Genomic DNA, 16,833 nt, shown 5'->3' with positions numbered 1-16,833 from the left:
TCTTGTAGCTACAGTATTTATATGGCTGGTCCATTTAAATTTCTGGTCAATGGTGATCCCCAGGATGTTGATGGTGGGGGATTCGGCGATTGTAATGCCGTTGAATGTCAAGGGGAGGTGGTTAGACTCTCTCTTGTTTGAGATGGTGATTGCCTGGCACTTGTCAGGTGCGAATGTTACTTGCCACTTATGAGCCCAAGCCTGAATGTTGTCCATGTCTTGCTGCATGCGGGCTCGGACTGCTTCATTAAATATTGGCATTATTTATATTGGCATTAAAAGACCAATATAAATCCTTATTTAATTACCTTCAATCCTGTTCTTACTGAGATGTTATTGAAGAATACACATGATATTAATATTACAATTTTTAGCATAAACCCAGACAAAATTCAACCGGGGGCTGGATTTACATCAGAATAAACAGTGTCCTCGCTGAGCTCTGGTACCTTCACAACCCCTGACTGATCGTAACCAAGAGAGACAAAAGCGTGGGGCCTTCTCCAAGTTTGGTTCTCCCCCCTCCAGTACCCCATGTCATATGTGCAACATCTGAGATGGCTTGTGGCCTAGACTGTAAAATATTGGTTGTTTTTATTACTATGAAACTGACCTTCCAGCACCTGATGTGGTAACACAATGTGATGAGATTTTATATAAACCTCTTCGTGAAAACTGAGCCAAGTAAATCTACAAATCGGAAGTGTAGGAGATGATGTAAGTATCAGACTGTGCAGAACTCAGGAGAGTGCCCCGGGCACTGAACTCACCTTATTACATTTTCAAAGTCCAACCTGGCTGCTGCTTCTGACTGTTACGTTTTTGATCAGGAAGTACGAAAACCGCTTTACTTTTGGATTGTTTTTACCTCCAGTTATTTAATCACTGTCCATTTTGCGATTTCCCCCACAGGGATCGCGTACCTTGGAGGCGTATGCAGTATGAAGCGTAAGTGTGTGCTTGCTGAAGACAATGGGCTGAACCTGGCATTTACCATCGCACACGAACTGGGCCACAAGTAGGTTAATACCAAGGGCTTTATAAAATTCAGTAATGTGATTCCAGACTCGAGCCTATCGTATTTTAAAATTACTACGTTTAAGATGTAAAGATCATTAATTTTAAATCTATCTGAATTCCCAGATGTTTGTTACACATTTTGCAGGATGAAGATTAAGAGTTGTGACTCTAGTGTCAGATCATTGGTTCCAGCTTTAACTTTCTTCCGATAAGTAGTACAGGCATGACTGAGGCAGTGTTATACAGGCTATGGTGTCACTAAGGCAGTGTTTTACAGGCCGTAGTATGTCTGAGGCAGTGTTGTACAGGCCGTGGTATGTCTGAGGCAGTGTTATACGGGCCGTGGTATATCTGAGGCAGTGTTATACGGGCCGTGGTATATCTGAGGCAGTGTTATACGGGCCGTGGTATATCTGAGGCAGTGTTATACAGGCCGTGGAATGTCTGAGGCAGTGTTATACAGGCTATGGTGTCACTAAGGCAGTGTTGTACAGGCCGTAGTATGTCTGAGGCAGTGTTATACGGGCTGTAGTATGTCTGAGGCAGTGTTATACGGGCCGTGGTATGTCTGAGACAGTGTTATATGACCAATGACAAGACTGAATTTAATGAAAGACAGAACAAACATTTATATTACGTCTTTCACACCCTTAGGACATCTCAAAGCATTTCACAGCCAGTGAAGTATGTTTTGAAAAGTGGTCACTGTTATACTGTATGAAACGGGGCAGCAATTTGTGCACAGCAAGATCCCACAAACAGTAATAAGATAAATGACAAGTTGAACTGTTTTTGGTGGTGTTGAAGGTTATATGTTAGCCAGGACGTGGGCCGAACCCCCTGCTCTTTGCATAGTGCCGTGGGATATTTTACATCCATCTCAGCAGGCAGATGGGGGCTTGGTTTAACATCTCATCTGAAAGAGAGTGGGGTCGATTTTTACCGTACACGCACGGTGGAATCCGAGGGAGGGCCGTTAGAACGAGCAAGTTACTTACCCACTCGGATCCCGGCCGTTTACAATATTATCCTGCAGGCGGATGAGGCAGCCACCTAAAGCAGGCAAGAGCATCATAAATTAATGCAAATCAGGGTCCTGTTATAGGACAATAGGACCCGATGGTATTTAAACTGGGACCGAGCACCATGGCAGAAGCAGGTCGACAGGTGGAAAATGCCCTACTGCTAAGTCTAAAACTTTCCTTTTGTGGGGCCAGGAGGGGAAGGAGTGCTCTTGTGGGCCTCTCAAAGAAAGTCGCAGCCTCACCCTCCCCCGTCCGGCCTGCCAGCCCCTCCCCCGTCCGGCCTGCCAGCCCCTCCCCCGTCCGGCCTGCCAGCCCCTCCCCCGTCCGGCCTGCCAGCCCCTCCCCCGTCCGGCCTGCCAGCCCCTCCCCCGTCCGGCCTGCCAGCCCCTCCCCCGTCCGGCCTGCCAGCCCCTCCCCCGTCCGGCCTGCCAGCCCCTCCCCCGTCCGGCCTGCCAGCCCCTCCCCCGTCCGGCCTGCCAGCCCCTCCCCCGTCCGGCCTGCCAGCCCCTCCCCCGTCCGGCCTGCCAGCCCCTCCCCCGTCCGGCCTGCCAGCCCCTCCCCCGTCCGGCCTGCCAGCCCCTCCCCCGTCCGGCCTGCCAGCCCCTCCCCCGTCCGGCCTGCCAGCCCCTCCCTTTCCCGCCTGCCAGCCCCTCCCCTTCCCGCCTGCCAGCCCCTCCCCTTTCCCGCCTGCCAGCCCCTCCCCCTTTCCCACCACTCAACTGGTAGCCGGCAGGCAAATAATAGCCACCTGGTCTTTGCCTGCTAGCATCTGCCCTCCCCCCACCCCACCTCCAGACCGAAATCTGCAACGGGTTAAAATCGACCCCAGCGCCTCCGACAGTGCAGCGCTCCCTCAGCACTGACCCTCCGACAGTGCAGCGCTCCCTCAGCACTGACCCTCCGACAGTGCAGCGCTCCCTCAGCACTGACCCTCCGACAGTGCAGCGCTCCCTCAGCACTGACCCTCCGACAGTGCAGCGCTCCCTCAGCACTGACCCTCCGACAGTGCAGCGCTCCCTCAGCACTGCACTGTGATGTCAGCCTAGATAATGCACTCAAGTCTCTTCTGACTCTAATGTGAGAGTGCAACCACTGAGCCAGGGCAGACGCTGTAATTGCTGCTGTGGAGGAAAATAAACGTAAGATTTGGAAGAGACATCCATTTTGTCTAAAAAGTGAATAAATTGTGAGGTGGAAACAGCCCCAGGATAATGGTGACTTTGTACAGAACACTGGTTCAGCTAGACCTTGAGAACTGTGTGTGATTCTGAACACCCCACTCCAGTGGGATAACCTGGGGTTCATCCACAAGCAGCGAAACTGATAACAGCAACTAGGCATCTGATCGATGAGACTATTTACACTGGGGAGAGATGGCTCGGGCAGTATTGGAGTACTCAAGATTCTAAGGGGTATAGTTAAACTGAACAATGATAAATAGTTTGATGTATTCACAAACTCTGTAACCAGGGCAGGGAGTTTAGGTCAGAAGGGAAACAGACAATTTAGATTAAACTGCTCCACACAGAGGGTGGTGAACATGTGGAACAGACTTTCCAGGGAGACGGTGGCGATGGATAGCGTCATCAAAATGAAAAGGTAGTTGGATCATTTTTGGCGAAGGAAGTGATTAAGATTATAGGAGACAGGGCATAGTCGCAGAATGGGATTTCTGTGAGTTATGGGATTGGCCAGGTGGAGCTCGAAGGCCCTTTCTGCTCCTGTAAATTCAAATGTTCGCAATACGTTACAATAAAAACAGAGTATGCTGGAAATACACAGAGGGTCTGCCAAGTTTTCAAAGAAAGAGGAATGTTTGTCCAGATGCTCACTGACCTGCTTCATATTCACAGCACTTTCAGTTTTTCTCCAATTTGCGCTTTCTGCTTTCCACTGGGGCTGATCTTGGTTTCCCAGTATAGAATGGGAGGGAGGTGGGCAAGTGTAATTAACAGCTGCCCATTGAGTTGGGAGGAGGTGTCGACCCCACGACCCACCTGATATTCTCGGTCACCCCATAGCACGAGGCAGGCAATCTACTGCCGCAAAAGGCAATCAATATGGGCAGCTCCCTAATAAGGGGGGAAAGAAATCAGCTGATGCTATAGGTTCTAAAGGGCCTTTAGCAGCTTAAAGGGGATGTGTATTCTTTCTGGCCAAAGTGTAGGGGATGGGGACATTCTGGAGCCTCAGGAAAATGATTGGGGGAAAGAAGAGTTCCAGCAGCGACCCGAAGTTTTCTGATCCAGTTTTGGGGATGCTGGTGGAGCAAGTTTGTGAGAGGGGAGAAGTCCTCTTCTTGGATAGTCAGTGGGTTGCAAGGCGAGTTGGTGAACTGGCTTGGCGAGAGGTGCAACAGCACGTCAATGCAAACAGCATTAACACCAGGACTTGGCTGCAGTGCAGAAAGAAATGTAACGATCTCAGCAGGAATACCAAGGTAAGACTTCTATCCACATCTCTTTCGCTTTCTGCCTGCTTGGCCCCTCATGACCCTTCTTTCTCCAGTGGACACTCTATCCATCCATTTTCTGCTTCTCATGGTTGTCTGTAAGTCAGCAGGGAATAATTCATTCAGCATGCTCGAGCCTGTTCCGCCATTCAATTAGATCATGGCTGGCCTGTATCGTAACTCCATCTACCCACCTTGGTTCCGGAACCCTTGATACCCTTGCCTAACAAGAACATATTAATTTCAGTTTTGAAATTTTCAATTGACCCCCAGCCTCAACAACTTTTTGGGGAGTGAGTTCCAGATTTCCACTCCCCTTTGTGTGAAGAAATGCTTCCTGATTTCACCCCTGAATGGCCTCGCTCTAATTTTAAGGTGGATTTGATAGGGTAGATAGAGAGAAACCGTTTACCTGAGGAAGGAGGAAGCCTCCGAAAGCTTGTAGATTTCAAATAAAAATTGTTGGACTATAACTTGGTGTTGTAAAATTGTTTACAAAAATCCATGAACATTATGGTAAGCTGGCTCATGAATGGTAAGGGTTGAAAGCCCTTGCCCCGGGCAAATATTTACCCTCTTCCATTCTCCAGCGGTGGAAGTTGTCAACAACTGGAGTGAGACAATCCGCACGGGGAGTGGTCCTGCCACTATACAAACGCTGACCCTTTTGGAAGAGGTCATCATTGGCATCTTGAGATGAGACACAACAGTGGCTTTAGAGAAGGCAAAGCTGGAGTTGTAGTCTCTCTCAGCAGGGTTTCTGCACCAATTATATCTTCCTGCTTAACCCCTTCACTCAACCCTCATGCATCTCTTCAACATGATAACCTGGCAGATATAGTGCTGCCGTCGATACTACCTCCTAATCCTTGTCCTCCTTGCTTTTTTCTAGCTCCATCAGAAGACTCGGATGCCAATGCCAGCTGAGTGAAGGTGAAAGCCTTGATAATCATGTACCGTCACTTGCTCTTACCATTCCAAGCACTTGCACAGAAATGGGCACCCCGTGTGACTTAGATCGAGAGTTTGAGGGACTGCATTGGGGAATTCACCGAGCACGTGAGCAGGTGCAGTTGGAGGTGGCAAAGAAGGCAAAGGCAAGAGCTAACTGGAGGGTCAGCTCATGTCCTAGCTCAGCTGAAGAGAGCATAGATACATACTTCAGGGGCCCAAAATTTTTTTTAAAAAAGGTCTGATTTCTGTACACAAACAATTTTTGAAGAATTTGGACTTCCATTAGTCTGATCCATCTGAACAGGTGGTGGTAGCAAATATTCAAACGAGAACTTTGAAGGCCGAAGAGGAGAAGGGTTCCATGTGAACAGCATTGGAACATGGGTTTGTCGGCCCGAAGAGAACCAGGATCAGATGGGACGTACAAATAGTGCAGAAGTGATGCCTCTTACCAGGGTTGAGATCTATCAAGAAAGTCCAGGCAATTGGTTTATATACTGGCTTTTCACTAGTGGGACCTGGGTTCAAATCCAGCCCAGACTGGTGGGGGTCCTGTGAGCTTGGGCAGCCTCAATCCAGTCCCCAATGGGCATGGGCCTAACTGTGCATAACTGGCCCTGATTTAGCACTAATTAGCAACGTCACTCTGAGCTGGTGTGGGAGAAGGATATAATGCTACACTGGGAGGTGCTCTTGAAGTTGGGGCAGGGTAGGGGGGAGCTTTACTCTGAATCTGGCTGTGCTATATCTGACCTGCTGACAATGGATGCCTAAAATGGAAAGTGTTGCATTCCCCAGCACTAATATCCCTCACCTTGATGAGCACCAAAAACACACAGACCTGGTGGAACTATTGGCTCACTCCTGTTTCCAGAAATTCTTAAGTTCTTATTCAGCTCAAATTTACACATAACACAAATAAGCATGATGTGGAGATGCCGGTGATGGACTGGGGTTGACAATTGTAAACAATTTTACAACACCAAGTTATAGTCCAGCAATTTTATTTTAAATTCACAAGCTTTCGGAGGCTTCCTCCTTCCTCAGGTGAACGATGTGAAAATGAAATCCTCGAGATGAAATCGCATTTATAATTCACAGAACAATGCTTGGTGAGTACAGACAGTTTTTTCAACTGCCCGTTGCCAAGGCAATCAGTGTGCAGACAGACAGGTGTTACCTGCCAGGTCTCACAGAATATACAAATCACCAAAAAAAAACAACAAACAAAAAAAAAACCGAGATAGAGAGGTAGAAACATAGAAAAGACAGCAACTGACCCGTTTTCTTAAAAACAGATAACATTTGTTTGCTGGTGGGGTAACGTGTAGCGTGACATGAACCCAAGATCCCGGTTGAGGCCGTCCTCATGGGTGCGGAACTTGGCTATCAATTTCTGCTCGACGATTTTGCGTTGTCGTGTGTCTCGAAGGCCGCCTTGGAGTACGCTTACCCGCAGGTCGGTGGATGAATGTCCATGACTGCTGAAGTGTTCCCCGACTGGGAGGGAACCCTCCTGTTTGGCGATTGTTGCGCGGTGTCCGTTCATCCGTTGTCGCAGCGTCTGCATGGTCTCGCCAATGTACCATGCTCCGGGGCATCCTTTCCTGCAACGTATGAGGTAGACAACGTTGGCCGAGTCACAGGAGTATGAACCATGCACCTGGTGGGTGGTGTCCTCTCGTGTGATGGTGGTATCTGTGTCGATGATCTGGCATGACTTGCAGAGGTTACCGTGGCAGGGTTGTGTGGTGTCGTGGACGCTGTTCTCTTGAAAGCTGGGTAATTTGCTGCGAACGATGGTCTGTTTGAGGTTGGGTGGCTGTTTAAAGGCGAGTAGTGGAGGTGTGGGGATGGCCATAGCGAGGTGTTTGTCCTCATTGATGACATGTTGAAGGCTGCGGAGAACATGGCGTAGTTTCTCCGCTCCGGGGAAGTACTGGACGACAAAGGGTACTCTGTTGGTTGCGTCCCGTGTTAGTCTCCTGAGGAGGTCTATGCGATTTTTTACAGCAATGAGGGGTGACCGGCTAGAGTGGGAACGCCCAAAAAAACTAGCCTCTGTGACAAGTTTGAAGTGCTGATGTCCTGTGGGAAGGACGAGGACTCTGGGCAGGACCATCAGATGGATTACAGTGGCAAAAAAAACATGAGCTGGTTCATAGTGGGGGGAGATTAGCAAATGAGTTAAGATGCAGTAGTAAGAGGAGACTCAATAGTTCGAGGGGTGGAAGCTATCTTTTGTAGTCCACACCGAGTGTTCCAGATGCTTTCTGGTTGGCCCGAATGATCTGTTTCTGTGGTGTATTTTCTATGTAATTCTATCAAGTACCTTATTGTACTGGTCAGCAAGAGCACTTGTACGAACCTTAATTTGTGCTGAGATTTTAAAAGATGACGTTCCGCCATTTGTATAGAAGTAATCTCTATAATGGAGTGAACCTTGGCTTAATGTTAGCAGAAAGTTATTGGTTTGAGCCCCACTCCAGACTGTCCCGGTGAGTGGAGACGAGAGTTCCGGTCTCTGAATACTGGGTTGAGATCCAGTGGGATGCTCGCATCCGCTGGGAGTGGAGTTTCCCCCTCCCCCCCGCCCCACATAGTAACCACAGTGAGCATGGAATTAGAGGCCTGACCTTTGAATACTGGACCGGCAGCACCTTTCAAACCCTGCACCACCGAGAAGGACAAGGGCAGCAGGTGCATGGGAACACCACCACCTCCGAGTCACACACCATCCCAACTTGGACATATATCGGCTGTTCCTTCATCGTCGCTGGGTCAAAATCCTGGAATTCCCTACTTAACAGCACTATGGGAGAACCTTCACCACACGGACTGCAGCGATTCAAGAAGAAGGCCCATCACCATCTTCTCGAGGGCAACTAGGGATGGGCAATAAATGCCGACATTACCAGCGACACCCACGTTCCAACAATGAATTAAAAAAAACACCCAGCGAGGTACTCGTTGGGAGTGAATGGGGAACCCCCACCCCATCTGGCCGGTTCTCCTGGTGGGGGTTATGAGTCAGGTCAATGACCTGTCCACATAAAAAGGGACTTTGTTACGGAAACAACCCAGAGCTCCTTCTGTTGGTGCAAAAGCAGTGGAAAAAGGTGGGTTGCCATATTTGCCACTAGGCACGGAAGAGATGAATTTGGATAATAAATGAATTTGTCATCCTGCTATCCTTGTCTTGTTTCCCCAAGTGATTGCAGTGAAAATGCTGAATTTATGGATAAATTGCCACTCACAAATAAGAAATGCTCTCTTTTCGGTTTAGCTTTTTCAAGGGAAGACGAGTGCCATAACAAGAGTGTGCGTCTGAACATGTGTGGGCAAGTATGTGTGTATGTGAGTGTGTGCAAGTGCATGTGCACATGTGTGTGTGTGTGCATATGTTTGCATGTGAGAATGTGTATGTGTGTGTGCAAGTGATTGCGTGTGTATGCGTGCATGTGCATTTTGTGGGACAGTAGCAGTACTGTTTTAATGTCAGTGCTGCAGTTCCGTCCGAGCCTCCTTCCTTGGGGGAAGGTGTAGAATTGGTAGCCTGAGGTGAAGTGAGCTTTCACTCTTGCAGAGGGCAGTGGGAGGCTTCTGAACTAGCTACACTTCAAACTGGGCTGCTCTGTGACCTAGTCACTAAAAGTAGACGACAGGAGAGGGAGGGCATTGGAAAAGAGCACTCTTCAGTGTAAATACTGCTGTCACTCATATATCAACAACGTGTATGCTTTGTGTTCTCAAGATTACTTCTTACTTTACAGGGGCTGCATATTTTCCAAAGATTTATTTCAAGAAAATGACTCTTTATAATTGCAAGCAGACAAATGTAAAACGATAACGGTAGATGGTGTCCCTGATCTTACGTGATACAGGACGAGAAAGGATCCTGCCTTGATTGTGATAATTGATGATGAGTAACAGGGACAATAAATGTGGCTCATATTTTTGACATTCTGACCTCAATTGAAAGGAAATCTGTGCTTTAATCGGTGGACGGACTCTCCAGTATTGCTATTTTTTTCACTTTTTATATCGATAAATCAGCCTTTGTTTTGCATTTCAAAATCTGATTGTTTCAATATTTTAGATAGAATAATTTTCAAAGTCAAATGAAGAAATCCTGCGATAGTTTTGATTTATATATTGAATATATGCTTTTTAAATCCACATGGGGCCTGTGTCAGGCCCGTTTTCATATCTCACACCACAGGCTTATGTTAGAACTTGCTGTTTTTAAAATATTTAGCATGTGGAGGTGGATTCGGCCCCCGCTTTTGTTAAAGCAATGGATTTATAACCAGCCTCACCCTCTCTGCTTTTATCAGAAATTTGGATTTGTTTCAACTAATGGTCAATAACCAATCCAACAAGTGCTGATCGCTCCTTATAGTGTGGCGGTAAATGCCCACTCCAAATGGTGGTGAATTGGATACTTTAAAAAAAACTCTCAAAAATGAGTTGTTTGATTTTCAAGTTTCCTCCTTTTATGTTGGGTGAAAGACCTCCCTTCACAGTCATGCCCCCCTCCTCCCAGGGGAGGCAGGGGGGGATATATCAGCTGGCTATTTAACTCTAGGGGCAAATGGCCAATGTTATCCTGACCTCACCTGATGTACGTACAGACACTCAGTTTGTAGTAGTAGTTACTGGATAGCAATCGAGAGGTGCGAGCCCAGGGTCGCTGTTACCTTGCCTGAGCTATCTCGGTGCAGGCCAGGGTTCCAGCTTGGATTTTCCTGGACTTTATTCCTTGGTGCGGCACAATATGAACCCCGGGCTCCGTCTGTCACTCTGCCCCCCCTCGCCCCCCCCGGGGCTCCCGTCTGTCGCCCTGCTCCCCCCTCGCCCCCCCCGGGGCTCCCGTCTGTCGCCCTGCTCCCCCTCGCCCCCCCCGGGGCTCCGTCTGTCGCCCTGCTCCCCCCTCGCCCCCCGGGGCTCCGTCTGTCGCCCTGCCCCCCCCTCGCCCCCCGGGGCTCCCGTCTGTCGCCCTGCTCCCCCCTCGCCCCCCGGGGCTCCGTCTGTCGCCCTGCTCCCCCTCGCCCCCCGGGGCTCCGTCTGTCGCTCTGCCCCCCTCGCCCCCCCCGGGGCTCCCGTCTGTCGCCCTGCTCCCCCTCGCCCCCCCCCGGGGCTCCGTCTGTCGCCCTGCTCCCCCCTCGCCCCCCCCGGGGCTCCCGTCTGTCGCCCTGCTCCCCCCTCGCCCCCGGGGGCTCCATCTGTCACCCTGCCCCCCCCTCGCCCCTGGGGGCTCCATCTGTCACCCTGCCCCCCCCTCGCCCCCGGGGGCTCCATCTGTCACCCTGCCCCCCCCTCGCCCCCCGGGGCTCTGTCTGTCGCCCTGCCCCCCCCCCACCCCCCGGGGCTCCCGTCTGTCGCCCTGCCCCCCCCCCCCACCCCCCGGGGCTCTGTCTGTCGCCCTGCCCCCCCCTTTTCCCCCGCTCTGATGCTGTTCCATTCCTCTCTTTGTCAGTGAACTGGCGTGTTTGTACGAACACTGAGCATAAGGTGAGTGATTGTTGCTGTATGTAGGTGCTAGAGCAATTCAATTCATACAGTGTAACCTGCAATGCGCTGCAGCCCTTCTGTGTTGATATTGATGTTCGGATTGATCACACGGTAACATGTGACAAACTATTTCTCCACAGTGCGTAGCTTAAGCTGGCTTTTCAATATCAGTGTCAATCTCTGCAAAGGAGTGTGCTGCTAAAAGCTCCATTTATTGCTGCCTACCTGAAGTCCTGTATTCTGACAATTCGCTTTCAGCATCAGAGAAAAGACAAACCCGGAAGTATCTCCTCATATGTTTTGTGATGGGACGAGCAGCTTTAAACTGCAGTGGTTGTGCTCCCTGTGCATTAGAACCGGCAGGTACCTTCACTGCGCGTTAAGGTGCAGTCATCGGAGCCGATGCTCCCAGCGAGCACTCCCTGGAAGGAGCGGCAATTACAGGGAGCGCTGGGAGGGTAATCCTGGCCTGCAGCACGAGACTTTTCATCCACTCATTTAAATGAAAATAAAATCAAGATTTCCCAGCACCACTCACTGTGAGAATCGCTTCTTGCTGGTTGGACAATTGACCCTATTAATGGAGCAGTCACTACCATGCTTCCATTCCTACCTGTCTTCAACATTGACTCTGGACCCCATGAAATCTCATGGCATCAGGTCAAACATGGGCAAGGAAACCTCCTGCTGATTACCACCTACTGTCCTCCCTCAGCTGATGAATCAGTCCTCCTCCATGTTGAGCACCACTTGGAGGAAGCACTGAGGGTAGCAAGGGCACAAAATGTACTCTGGGTGGGGGACTTCAATGTCCATCACCAAGAGTGGCTCGGTAGCACCACTACTGACCGAGCTGGCCGAATCCTGAAGGACATAGCTGCTAGGCTGGGCCTGCGGCAGGTGGTGAGCAAACCAACACGAGGGAAAAACTTACTTGACCTCGTCCTCACCAATCTACCTGTCGCAAATGCATCTGTCCATGACAGTATTGGTAGGAGTGACCACCGCACAGTCCTCGTGGAGATGAAGTCCAGTCTTCGCACTGAGGACAACATCCAACGTGTTGTGTGGCACTACCACCGTGCTAAATGGGACAGATTCAGAACAGATCGAGCAGCTCAAAACTGGGCATCCATGAGGCGCTGTGGGCCATCAGCAGCAGCAGAATTGTATTCCAGCACAATCTGTAACCTCATGGCCCAGCATATTCCTCACTCTACCATTACCAACAAGCCAGGGGATCCACCCTGGTTCAATGAGGAGTGTAGAAGAGCATGCCAGGTGCAGCACCAGGCGTACCGAAAAATGAGGTGCCAACCTGGTGAAGCTACAACTCAGGACTACATGCATGCTAAATAGCGGAAGCAACATGCTATAGACAGAGCTAAGCGATTCCACAACCAACGGATCAGATCAAAGCTCTGCAGTCCTGCCACATCCAGTCGTGAATGGTGGTGGACAATTAAACAACTAACTGGAGGAGGAGGCTTTGCAAACATCCCCATCCTCAATGATGGCGGAGTCCAGCACGTGAGTGCAAAAGGCAAGGCTGAAGCGTTATCAACCATCTTCAGCCAGAAGTGCCGAGTGGATGATCCATCTCAGCCTCCTCCCGATATCCCCACCATCACGGAAGCCAGTCTTCGGCCAATTCGATTCACTCCATGTGATATCAAGAAACGGCTGAGTGCACTGGATACAGCAAAGGCTATGAGCCCCGACAACATCCCAGCTGTAGTGCTGAAGACTTGTGCTCCAGAACTAGCTACGCCTCTAGCCAAGCTGTTCCAGTACAGCTACAACACTGGCATCTACCCGACAATGTGGAAAATTGCCCAGGTATGTCCTGTCCACAAAAAGCAGGACAAATCCAATCTGGCCAATTACCGCCCCATCAGTCTACTCTCAATCATCAGCAAAGTGATGGAAGGTGTCGTCGACAGTGCTATCAAGCGGCACTTACTCACCAATAACCTGCTCACCGATGCTCAGTTTGGGTTCCGCCAGGACCACTCGCTCCAGACCTCATTACAGCCTTGGTCCAAACATGGACAAAAGAGCTGAATTCCAGAGGTGAGTTGAGAGTGACTGCCCTTGACATCAAGGCAGCATTTGACCGAGTGTGGCACCAAGGAGCCCTAGTAAAATTGAAGTCAATGGGAATCAGGGGGAAAACTCTCCAGTGGCTGGAGTCATACTTAGCACAAAGGAAGATGGTAGTGGTTGTTGGAGGCCAATCATCTCAGCCCCAGGACATTGCTGCAGGAGTTCCTCAGGGCAGTGTCCTAGGCCCAACCATCTTCAGCTGCTTCATCAATGACCTTCCCTCCATCATAAGGTCAGAAATGGGGATGTTCGCTGATGACTGCACAGTGTTCAGTTCCATTCGCAACCCCTCAAATAATGAAGCAGTCCGAGCCCGCATGCAGCAAGACCTGGACAACATCCAGGCTTGGGCTGATAAGTGGCAAGTAACATTCGCGCCAGATAAGTGCCAGGCAATGACCATCTCCAACAAGAGAGAGTCTAACCACCTCCCCTTGTCATTCAACGGCATTACCATCACCGAATCCCCTACCATCAACATCCTGGGGGTCACCATTGACCAGAAACTTAACTGGACCAGCCATATAAATACTGTGGCTACGAGAGCAGGTCAGAGGCTGGGTATTCTGCGGCGAGTGACTCACCTCCTGACTCCCCAAAGCCTTTCCACCATCTACAAGGCACAAGTCAGGAGTGTGATGAAATTCTCTCCACTTGCTTGGATGAGTGCAGCTCCAACAACACTCAAGAAGCTCGACACCATCCAAGATAAAGCAGCCCGCTTGATTAGCACCCCATCCACCACCCTAAACATTCACTCCCTTCACCATCGGCGCACTGTGGCTGCAGTGTGTACCATCCACAGGATGCATTGCAGCAACTCGCCAAGGCTTCTTCAACAGCACCTCCCAAACCCGCGACCTCTACCACCTAGAAGGACAAGAGCAGCAGGCACATGGGAACAACACCACCTGCACGTTACCCTCCAAGTCACACACCATCCCGACTTGGAAATATATCGCCGTTCCTTCATTGTCGCTGGGTCAAAATCCTGGAACTCCCTTCCTAACAGCACTGTGGGAGAACCGTCACCACACGGACTGCAGCGGTTCAAGAAGGCGGCTCACCACCACCTTCTCAAGGGCAATTAGGAATGGGCAATAAATGCTGGCCTCGCCAGCGACACCCACATCCCGTGAACGAATAAAAAAAAAATGTATTCAGCACATCTCCCCAAAGGCTGCTCCTCCCACCCCTCCTTCAGCAGCCCACCTCTTTTTCCTAAACTACTTGCTGCCCTCCAGTGAGTATTTTTGTAAGGATGTGGTCGATTGTCACGCACATGGTAGTGATTTCTTCATCACCACCATCAACTCCACCACTGAGGCCGTGCTGTCTGACCGCCTGTTGTACACAAAGTTATGGGTGAGTCCGAACTTTCTCCAGCAAGATGGTAGCTGTCCTGTTTAGTTTCCAGTTACAAGCTTCAATTACATTTAGATTCCCAGCTGCTCGATCAGGCTGTACCCTATTGTGTGCAACCGTAACCCGTTATTTAACCCTGAGCTGAGCTTCAAGGTATAAATCTGTTCCATCACCATGACCAACTCCACCCTGTAACTTCACTCACCTTTGTTCCTACCTCATTCCCACCACTGCTGAAATCGTCATCCATTCCTTTACCTCAAGGCGACTTCCAACCCTCTCCTCACCACTGTCCCAAGCTCCAATCTATATAAATTGCAACGCATCCAGAACTCTGCTGCTATTACTGTACCTAGCCCTACGTCCTGCTCACCCAGGACCCTGTCCCCTCCATCTCCCAGCGCATTGACTTCGAATTCCTTGTTCTCAGTTTTAGATCTTTGCATGACTTCACTCACCCTACTTCTGCAATCTTCTTCATCCCTATGTCACAGCACGGAGGGGTAAATTTAACCCCCAAGAATGGGTGGGTTGGGGGTGGATGGGAGGTAAAATAACAGCTTTTTGGAGCAGGACCGCATCCTGGCTCCAACTCGCCCACTGCTGGGTTTGACCCAGGCAGGTTTCGATGCGTGTGGACAGCAGACACCCGGAAGTCCTGCCCCCGTTAAAGTCAGCGGGCCGATATTTGAAAGGGGCAATGTACCTCTTGAGATACTTGAGGTACTTAATATTTTGTGTATTGGAAAATTAAAATGAATTTAACCGTACCTGTTTGGGTTTCCATTGCTTCCGATTCACGTCAGGTGAAAGCAGGTGGGAAGGGCCGGGTCCATGAGGTGAGTGAGGGCCTTTATTGCACTGCTTATGGGCCCGGAGCAGCAGGTGTGCTTCATCCAGGACCAACAAGCTCACCTGGCCGACAGGACCCCCACGATTGGCCGACATCCCTGCCTCCCCCCCCTTCCCCCCCTCCCCCCCCCCTCCCCCCCCCTTCCCCCCCTCCCTACCTCCAACTCTTCACCTGACCTCCAGCAACCTCTGAACTCCTCTCCGGCCTCCTGATCGCCTCCCAGGCCCAAGATCCCTTCCTCCCTCCCTCCCTCCCTCCCTCCCTCCGATCCCCGGGTGCCGCAGGTCTTCCTGCCCGACAACCAGCCAGCCCACTAATCAGGAAGTAAAATTATTGGCCTCATTAACACGACCCACCAACTTAAGCATCCCCCCCGCCGGCTCGCTCGCTCGCTCGCATCCTGGCTCGAAGTGAAAATTCTGCCCATAGCCTCTGACCTTGTGACTCTGGTTTGCTGTGTCTCTGCCACTCCCTTTGTTCCATTGTCGGTGGCAGGGTCTTCAGGCACTCTGCCATTTCATTCTAGGACTCCTCCTAAATCCTCTGCCTAGGCACCTCTTCGCCACTTTCAAAAACCTACTCGATGCCTCTTCAACCTCCCTTAATGTCTCGCCTAACACCTGATTCTGTGTCCTCCAAACTGCTGTAAAAGGCATTTGTCTGTGATAGGTGCTGTACTAATGTGAATTGTTGTTAATGAGCAGTTAACAGGAATCGTAAATTTCCTTAAGATTTACTTCATTCGCACGATGTGTTAATTTTCTGCAAGTGAAGCTGAGAAAGTTTTTGGCTGATTTTGAGGAATTAGCTGAGTGGCCGCTAGTTTATGGAAATAGCCAAGGAGGAGTTTTCCAATGAATAGGGCAGCAGCAGTCAATCCTTGCTGGACACTTTTGAAGAGGACAAGAAGATAGCTTGGGAGATTCAAGTGCTTAGGAGACAGATCATTAGGACCCTTCACCACCCGATGCAGCGTATCAAACGTATGCACCAGCTACTTGGACCTCAGCAAGGAAGAGCGCACGCAGAGACTGTACCTCGTGAGAGATGCACAGAAAGCCCTGTGTCAGCTCCTGCAATCAAGGAGTGACATCTAAACTGCATTAGCAGTAATAATGAGCACTGCATCATTCTATGCTGCTGTGTTCTTCCAGGCACCAGCAGGAGCCATCAGTTGGGTTGACTGTTACGTTAGAGGTAATGGACACTCTCTTTCAACATGCATGTGGCTACATAAAGTTCAGTTCTTTATGCAGCAGCAGCTGGATTGGGAGATCTAATTTTTTAAGATATTCCAAGGGTCCAAAGCACAATTTGACTGCACTCATGTCACCACTCGTGCACCTGTGGGCGATGCTCTCCCTTTTATCAGCAGGAAGTTTGCATGCTTCCTTAACATTCATGTGCTTTATGGCCACCTGCAACAAATTGTACAAGTTAATGCTTGTTTTTTTTTGCAATGTTCAGAGTGCATGCACCTCAATGCAATCGAGAGTTCCCCAGCCCTTCAGGGAGGACTCCACAAGGATGGCTCGTAGATGGTT

The 16,833-nt window shown here is 50.1% G+C and overlaps 1 protein-coding gene across 1 annotated transcript in view; it reads left to right on the top strand.

Moving 5' to 3' along the window:
• The window catches only part of adamts17 (ADAM metallopeptidase with thrombospondin type 1 motif, 17), a 547,852-nt gene that overhangs the window by 197,137 nt on the left and 333,882 nt on the right, over positions 1-16,833 (top strand). The window contains exon 8 of the mRNA XM_067971641.1: positions 913-1,018. Within this exon, the coding sequence (XP_067827742.1) occupies positions 913-1,018 (106 nt within the window). The remainder of the gene's footprint in view (positions 1-912; positions 1,019-16,833) is intronic.

Source organism: Heptranchias perlo, chromosome 34 (genome assembly GCF_035084215.1).
Source record: "Heptranchias perlo isolate sHepPer1 chromosome 34, sHepPer1.hap1, whole genome shotgun sequence".
In the NCBI taxonomy this organism is placed as follows: Eukaryota; Metazoa; Chordata; class Chondrichthyes; order Hexanchiformes; family Hexanchidae; genus Heptranchias; species Heptranchias perlo.
This window is presented reverse-complemented; position numbering and strand designations above follow the sequence as displayed.